General features: G+C 41.4%; 1 protein-coding gene across 1 annotated transcript; it reads right to left on the reverse strand.

Annotated features, from left to right (window-relative positions):
• Positions 1-685: 685 nt before the first annotated feature.
• On the reverse strand, positions 686-9423 carry stn1 (STN1 subunit of CST complex). Its single transcript, XM_030421741.1, has 9 exons — positions 8927-9423; positions 8511-8606; positions 8041-8118; positions 6312-6485; positions 5865-5976; positions 4939-5089; positions 2848-2970; positions 2673-2745; positions 686-2371 (listed from the first exon to the last, which is right to left on the reverse strand). Exons 1-9 carry the CDS (start codon positions 9057-9059, stop codon positions 2214-2216), a joined length of 1098 nt encoding a protein of 365 aa, XP_030277601.1. The 5' UTR covers positions 9060-9423; the 3' UTR covers positions 686-2213.
• Between the last annotated feature and the right edge of the window lie 76 nt (positions 9424-9499).

Consider the following 9499-nt stretch of genomic DNA (forward strand, 5'->3'; position numbering starts at 1 on the left):
CTGAATACCACATGGACATCCTGGTATTTGTGTCAAACTGCATTAGACATACAATGTGTTGGATTATTTTCCGACATACTAAATATTAAGATGGTATGGATTTTGTAACACATTTGTTTATCATGTAGCTCTGCAGAGCCTCCTAAAGCCTGAGAAAACAAACCTTATGATGTTACCACGGCTATCTCAACCTGGGCTTGGAGACTACAATTCATTAACTGGAAGCCTGCAGAATAGCATTTGAAAGGTTTGCCCATTCGGTAGTTACGGCAAGTCTATTGACAAACGCTACTGAGTTGCATTGTGGGAAATGTGGGATCTAAAAATTTTGAAGCTCGAGGATCTCAGCTTCTAATGGAAAAAACATGATGTGGCATACTTGGCATGAGTGAGCTAAAATATTAGCGTCATAATAGCCACATGTGGATGTGACATATAGGTGCATGTCGCAATATGTGGTTGGAATATTGTGACGGTGACATAGTAATAATATAAATAACTAGCATTATAATTAATAATTTTTTTGTTACATGTTTATCCTGTATGTAGTTTGTCAGCCAGCCAGGTGGGGGCATCAGTTTGATACAGATGAAATGGACTTTGTTTCAATCGGTGGATAAGGGAAATGCTGGAAATGTAACTTATACTGTTGCTTTATCACACAATTTCTTTCTTTTTTTTTTTTATTCCTCACTAAAGGACAATTTATTTATTTTTATTGGTGAAATTATGTGACAGACAGGGTGACATGAGGGACAAATACATCGTGTGGACTACGAATACAGACAGTGGAAATACAGCACAGATAACAACGTAAAGTTATGATGATATGTGTATATGTAGTATAGGGGTGTGTGTGTGTGTGTGTGTGCGTGCGTGCAAGTGGCTGAGAGGCAGATAGTATGGTATTATATGTAACACGGCATAGACAGATGATAGAATACAAATAAATGAGTACATTTCTTCAATTTCTTTTGTTGCTTCACGGCATAATTTCTATTTTCAGTACCGAGTTCCCTCCCAAGACAGCTTAACAACCATTCACACATGGGCTCACCTAGCCCTTACATCCCACATGAAGGCTGGTTGGACGAACAACTCTGAAACTCAGATCACATGTGTCCTGCGAGGACACTCCCACACAGAGTTTAAAAGCCTGCAGCTCCCCTCCAGTTAGTCAGAACCCTCTTGGATGAGAGGTGAATCCTCTTGAAGGAACTGAAACAAGTCCAGTTGCCTACAATAGAGCACTTTGAATTACCATGACCTGGATGACTGAGAACCTTCATCGAGAGACATTTTTCTGTTGAATTATCTGAATGAACAACAAAATATTTTATATACATACTTGTTTTATTGTTTTATAGAAAAGCTATACACATTTTAAATACAGTAAAAAAAGAATTCTGTCATTATTTACTCCCCCCCCCCATGTCAATGGAAAGTCGGGTTTCATAGTCCACAAACATTTCTGGAACTTCACAGCAAAACAGTTTTGCTGCTGAACAACGTAGGTAGGTTGGCACTTGTTTTAAAACATAAAAAACAACTGCAGCTCTTCCAACGTAATCCAAGTCTCACGAAGCCTCGAGTCCCCAAATCCATTTGAACAGACTTCATTTACACCCCCGACACGCAGTCAAGCTCGTGCAACCACTTCAGATATGGTGCGTACGAACACTTTTAGCTTAGTAGCTACAGTGACGCTTTCAGCTTTAACAAAAATGTAAATGTATTTTTTAGGATCTCAGGGCTCCCCATCTACTTCAGTTAGGAGAATGTGGCAAAACCGTTTTGCTGTGAAGCTCCAGGCATGTTTTGTGCTTTACAAGACTTCACCCAACTTTCTTTCAGCAACAGATAATGACTGAATTTCCATTTTTTGGCAAACTGAACAGCAGAGTGCAATATGGTCCTAGAGGCTTCTCTGATCCATGTCTGTCCATTATCATAGGCATGTCTTTCAAATACATTTAAATTAAACTTAATATTTAACCATGACACACTAACATCCAGCAGTTATTAAAAATACAAAAAATGGAGAGTTCAATTAATGTCGGCAACTGTTATAATAGTCAAGATGAGCAAAGGAATGCAACTGACATGATTAACTTAAACCTACTGGTTGCTCGTAAGCCAATAAGCAATAAGGCATGCTACACATGGAACAGTATATGCAGTAATACTGGGTTCCCCAACCTGCTGTGCTCGAGTTAAAACACAGTGTAATAGTTATCGCTGGTACTGACAATGTCACTGTTGCACTCCAGTGATTTGAGGACCAGCTCCAGGGCTGCCTTGCTCACGTTGAGGCTGTAGCGCTGCCTGACTGCAGACAAGACGTGCATGATGTGACAACCCTTCTCTGCATCTGTAGGGATTGGAGAAAACGACAATGACACAGGTCAGTCCAGAGGCAGGTAGAGACTTTAATATAACACTTGAAAAGAGGGATTCATGAGGTTTCCTTTTTTTAAGTTATTTTACATTTCTTGGATTTCTTTTTTCTTTACAAACATGTTACAGAATGACAAGAATCCCATTTCACAGGTAAGATTGTTGTGATAATTTGATCACTGACAAGAAGGAGATGAAAAGACTTCAAATGAAAGGAACGGTCAAACTAAAACAAGTTGAATACTTCATAAAGAGCAAAACTTAATTCTTCTTACATTTCTCTCTCTTTGAGTCTTCCCTGATGATGTCTTTGACAGCAATGAGTAGATCTTTGTCATGTGCAGTCACCTGGTGACATACAACAGCATCAAAGAGACACAGGTCCATAATGCATCCAGATGGTAGCAACTTTCTAAAAGTAGGAAGAATTTTTGCTTTGTTGTTTCTTACATGATAGACTTCATCCTGGGACTTGACCTTGCGGTACACGGTTCCGGTGTCCTGTAATATTTGCAGGGCCTCCTTCAAAAGCTGACGTAGCTGCTGGCACGCAGAAGGACCCGCCACAGGCTCCTTAGCAGCAACACAGAAGCATAATATTACAAAAGCGCTGAAATGTGCCAATTTTCCACCGCCGCCTCTGTGTGAATGTCTCGGAGGCGGCGAGGGGTGAAATTTGCTCCGGCGCTGATCCGCCTCTGGAGGTAGTAACAGAGGCACGGTATTGGTGAACCGAACCAGTGTGAGTGGAGAAGCCGGCTGCACATAGACAGACTGTCTGATAACTGCACAGGTCCTTCACTCAACTAAATAAAGAGAAATGTCCCACAAAGCAACGTTACAGGACCTAACAACAGTAACGTAGTAACTGTAACTGCCTTTGGCAACTTATATGAGGAAACAAATACCACAGATATACGTGGAGAAGCGTCTGTCCTCCTGTCTGTCCTCCTGTCTGTCCTCCTGTCTGTCCTCCTGTCTGTCCTACTGACTCTTCGTCACATTTCTGCCCGAAAAACAGCGTCTGTCACCGGCAAAAAACTTTAACTCACCAAGTGTTTGTGATGAAAAATAAATCACTGTGATGGTCAGCCCTCCTGACCGAGACTTCAGTGAACTTTACCCCAGAAAACAGCCTCCCTCCCCGCAGTGACAGAGTCAGAAAGCGTCCTGTTTAGTGATGGTGTTTATATAATTATGTCATTTAGAGCAAAAAAATGTAACTTGTAAACAGTAAACTTGTAAAATGTAAACAGGATGTTTAGTGGGTCAGGGTCTCAATCACAACACATTCTAACAGCATCCATCTGATTATAAACGGTCAGTGGGTTTAGATTGACAGGAGGACACCTAAGAAACACCTTGAAAACACACAGACGTCATCATGACGTGTACCGTCACGCCTCTTTAGTAGCCGCAGCGCCGGCTTTCTGTGTGAATTACACAGCGGTTCGTCTTTAAGGCGGAGCTGCTCGGCTCTGAGTGACTGACCATTGGCAGAGAATTGGCGAATCACCACTGCGGTGATAATGTGGCTTCTCTGTGTGAGGGGGCTACTGATAACAGTGAGCTACCATCCATGTTGCTGGCTAGACGGCAACTGAATCGACTGGCAATCTGACAGTATATCAACGATCGATCGATTGAAGAGATGATCAACTATTTCTTTTTTACATAATGATACTAAGGTGATTTTATTAAATGATCTCATAATCAGAACTATGTTATAAAAATAATCTGTATAATCTGTACCCAACTGTACATTTAGAGAGTGACAAGCGACTTTACAATCCTTAATACAAATGATTTTTTTCCTCTATCCATGGATCTGACAGCACACATGTGCCTGCTCAGCAAAGTGAAATCAGTGCTCCATAAGAGTGTCAGTGAGAGAATTCAGTCTGATCGGCCATTCATTTCAGAGACTCGGTACACGAGAAACGGAAAAAGAAAGGTAAACCCTGCTGAACCCGACGCTGAAGTATCCATGAATTCATCCAGTAAGTGCGATTTCTCCTTATTTTTCACTTCTTCACCAGTGCAACTTTCTATAGACATATCTTTTATTAGGAAAGCCTATATTAGCATGTGAAAAAGACTGCTTAATCATAACATCGCTTGAATATCCAGTCTTCTCTGTCTTCCCGTTTCCCTTTTAAATGACAAATACAGAGCTGCTGCCACCCGGTGGTGTGGAGAGTTATTTCCTCTCTTGCAGGCACAGAACGTTTGAGGGTACCCTGGAGATTGAACCGTCAACCCTGTGATCAGTGAACAGCTGCCCTACAAGTTGAAATTCCATTGCCAGCAGTTTTACAAGTTTGTTTATTTTTATTTATATGACTAATAACTTCAACAACTATGAAGAATCCAAATAAGCTCCAATGGTGGAAATCAAATCCTGGCTGGATTTCTTTGTTCCATCCGTCACTCTCACATAAGTAGCACACTTCAAATAAAGTCTGATGTCTGACTTTCTTTTCATCCCACCGACACACATCTTCAAATAGAAATGGTTCCCATATTATTATTCTAGTGTACCTGGTCTGCTGATGCTGCTTGAGGCTGGCAGGAGATCAGAGGCTGCAGGAGCTCCTGAACATCGTAGGGTCTGAAACTGGTCACCGACTTCTGCTTCAAGAAATCTCTGAGGGTGTTTGTCGCCTTACTGAGGGGACTGATGGCTGCGTCACTGAAAATCAGAATCTGGCTTTAATACGATTTCATACCAATATGCCTTTCAAACTGCTTTATAAGTGGTTTTTTTAACTTTTAATGAATCGGTCGCAATTCAAAACTGATGTGTCTTTATGGCCTAAATGTGCAAATTTTAGGTTTTCTGGTTGGATTTGGACTCATACCACTTTTGTCCACCAGTGTCAACACAAATGTAACTCAATTATTGCTGCTTTAAATAACATTTACTTTTAACACCTATTCTGTCTACTCTGTGCAAACACCTCACTTCCCCAATATCACTGATGCTCTGTAGATGGGTGCCAACGATGCCAATCATGTCTACTTATAATGTTAGTAGAGCGTAAATGCTCTCCTAAGTTAGATATTACGTTCAAACTCCGCTACGTTTCAACCTAGGTGTAGCTGTTGCAATACAGAAGAGTGGAGCTTTCCTCGGATTAATACAAACACAAACGTTATATTTCATCCATCACGTTTTACACATTGTTTTTCCAGCGCTTGGGGTTTTACTGGCCCACTTTTAATCATGTTACGCCGTGTGTCCTCTTCCTCTACACTGACTTAATGACACCAGACTGGAGAATTAGCATCACTGGAACCAGCAAATCATATTCTCACAGCAGTGGTGAATAGAAATGCCTTCATTTGCACCTTCTTTGGCCGATTTCTTGGAAATTCAGTTAAAACTGGCACTAAATACTGGATAGCAGCCTCACTGCAGTCTTGTAACACGCTGTGATGGTGCATTAAGGGATGGAGGTTTGTACCCCGTTTCATTCAGTTGCAGCTGGAATGGTTTGTCATAGCACAGTCTGTAGAGCTGAGGAACCTCCATCATCCACGCTATCTGAACCGCCATCACCGGGTCGTTCACTTTATCTGGGAACACACACAGACCCCGACACACACACGTGATGAATGGGCAGAGGATATAGATGGCATGTGCTCTCAAATAGAAAAATGTGCTGTGTGTTGTTGTGTATGTTTGTGTGCCAAAGAGAGACACATCTAGGCCATCATAAAACAAGACTGCAGTGCTAGGGTATAAAAATGTTTTTGCCAGGCATGTGTAGGTGAGGGACTGTGGGGGCTACAGTGTGTTCTTGGTTGAGCATTTGTAGTTTCTAATGAACAATCATCATCATCGCTGGCGTTCCACTTATAAAATGTAGCTCGTTGGTAAAAGTGGATGATGAACGCCCCTCTGCACTCACAGAAGGTGGAGGCCATGATTTCTCTCTGCTGCCTCGACGTCTTCACCGGTCCTCTGACTCGGAGCAGCTCTCCGATCTCCAGGTGGCAGCGGCTCTGCTGGGCCCGGCGCAGTTTCTCCAGTTCAGCGACTGGATTGAAGCCTCCTCGAGCCCCATCACTGTGCTTTCCCCCCGCTGGCGATGACAAATAACTTCAATAAATCAAATAATTCCATAAAGATGCAAGACTTCAAAGCTCGATCTTATACAGACAAGGGACCAAATGACAATGTGTTATGTAATATATGTCTCTTGTGGTGATGAACTAACAGTGATTCAACACCAAATTCCATATATGGTTATATGGTCCACAAATCCTGCTCTCATCTACCCGCTTTCAGTGGCAAAGCACTGATAAACGTACTATACACTACATGAACCAGCACAATATGGCAGACGGACAAAGTTAGCGTCTAGCTGCAGAACATATCAAGTGAAATACCTGGACCTTTCATGTTGGGACCAAAATAGAGCTAAGAGCAGGGTTCGTACACATTTTTCAAGGTCAAATTCAAGCACTTTTCAAGCACTTTTAAGGGTCATTTACAACATTTTCCAGCACCTTATCGCTGGGGTAAAATACATATCTACAGGAATATATATACTCGTGATTATTTTTTTTTTTTACTTTTTATCACAATTATGTACATTGTATTATGCTGTAAACTTCTAAAATGATGTTTCATGATAGCAAAAACTTTAGAAATTAAAGGAGAACACAAAGTTTTATCCAAAAAAAAATGGAAGCCACTTGGCGTTCTTCAGGTACACTCGCACCGGGACAGAGAGAGACCTGAGAGCACCCTGTAATTTACTATTTTGACATAAACTTTTATAAGATTTTGCTTATTCATCAAAGTGTATTAATATTGAACGTGTTATCAGTCAAATTGCATCAAATTCACCTTCTCCTCAGCCATCCTTCTCTATTGCTACCAGGCTGCATGTGTGATGATACACACACACACACACACTTATTTTACATCTCCTTGTAATAAGCAAACTATCCAGTCTGATCCCAATGTTGCCAAGACACAGAGTCATAATGTCAAGCACTTACAAGCACTTAAACTAAAATCCAAGCACTTTTCAGACCTTGAAAACACAACATTGAAATTCAAGCACTTTCAAGGATTTCAAGCACCCGTACGAACCCTGTAAGAGGAGAGTGGATATTGGCTTTTGTATAACTGCTGAAGGTGTCAATACTAACACATCTGCCACGAGGTGATCATTTGTCAATTTGCACTTGCCTGTAATTTCGAGCACCGTCCCCAACACTGTGAATCCCACCAACATCTTGCTTAAAGCTAAAGTTGTTTGGGAGAGGGGGCATTGCAGAGTGCGGGGCCCTTTTGACCTGTAGGTTTAAGTTACCCCGTGGAGTTTCTGATGATTAGCGGCGCTACGAAGCAATGTTTTGATTAGTGGTGCTTGGCTGTATGTATCCAATGCCTACGTACTCACAAAAGGAGGCTGACGCGCACACCTGATCAACATTTGGAGGTTATAATGTGCAAAGAAACACAACAGAAGTGCGAGCAAAAGAAGGCATAAGAAGACTGTCACCCAGGTTAACCAATGTGAATACGGATGTAAAGAAATCCAGTTTCAAAATATGCATTAAAAGGTTTTATGAGAATGAGGTAGGAGCACGCCGACACTGAGAATGATGCGAAGGCAAACTCACATGTAGTGGGATGACACTCCTCTTTCATCAGATCAGTTTTCCAGCAAAGGCAGTTTATAACGCCGGTACCATCATCCACTGTGAACAGGAGGAAGATACTCAAAATCAGACCAAAGAAAGGGAAAGAAAAGTCAACGCCATGTTACTTTGTACGAGAGAGAGAGAGAGAGTGATTGTGTGTGTGTGTGTGTGTGTCAATATTTGTAATTCTAACAGAAAAACAGGCCTTGTCAGAGAAGGAGACTTTCTAAATGCATTATCCATAACATGCACCCATGTCGCTGTTTTGCTGCAACTGTTGGCCCCTCAATGTCTCCAATAGACAACATTCACAGCTAGAATATCGCTACATTACTTGATGGTTCAACATGACTGAGAAATACATAAACACACACAGGACATACTTGTGTACGGAAAAAATCCGTGAAGAAATACACTTTTTGTTGCACACATTGGCACAGCACAGTTACCTCCATAACAGAAGAAGTCCTCTCTTTCTCTCTTGTAAACCACTGTCCCCAGCACATCAACTTTGTAGATAGGGTGCAAGTTGTAGAAGTAAATACCTGTGAGCAAGGGGTCGAGACAGAAAAAAAAAGGGTTATCTCAAAGTTTCATTACCAACATCAGGCATCAGATCTTACAGGTAGACCTAATCCTAAAAGTTGTAAAAAGAGTTATAATGTTGATTTGAGAGGGTACCAATTAAAGAAATACAGGGTACATACAGGATACACAAGTTATACAGAAGCCAGATAAGAATACATAACTTGATCTACAATGATCAGTTAACTGTTGGGCAAAAATAGTCGGATAAGTGATGCTGTGACTCATTCACAATCAATGACTAGAGTAATGTGGGTGTTAACAGGTGTTTAAACGTTACCTGGTACCTGCGTGGACTCTGTCATCTGTACGATGTCTTTGACATAAAGTCTGGCGAAGGCAGAAAAGATCGGGTCAAGTCCCCACAACATTGATGGGGGTTCTTCCGCTGGATCCATCTTATTTGCCTGCATTTCATCATGAATTCAATATAACAATATATAACAAAAGTTTGTGTCTTTTTCAGGTTTTTTTCCCCCCGTCGGACGTGCAGTTAGCAGCAAAGTAAGCTAGCAGCAGTGGAGTGTCTTCAGAAGTATTGGTCACGTGACGTGTTAACGTGCGTTAAAAATAATTACGGATTAGTTATTTACTTTGGCGCGATAATATGCCGTGCGTGTTAGACAGGTTCCTCCGGAGGGGAAGATTTGAAACATTTCGACTTAAAAAAAAAAAAGTTTAATTTGTTTCTGTCTGCAAGGCGCGTTCATGTATCGCAGTGGTGTCTGGGACATGTAGTTTCAGGGACACAAAGAAACCTGACTGCGACGGTAATTGGCCGACGCACACGATAATGTCAGTTATGACAACGAACAACTACTATGCAGCAGACAGTACTGTTACTCGTATTAAA

The sequence above is a fragment of the Sparus aurata genome, chromosome 1 (genome assembly GCF_900880675.1).
Source record: "Sparus aurata chromosome 1, fSpaAur1.1, whole genome shotgun sequence".
NCBI classification, from domain to species: domain Eukaryota; kingdom Metazoa; phylum Chordata; class Actinopteri; order Spariformes; family Sparidae; genus Sparus; species Sparus aurata.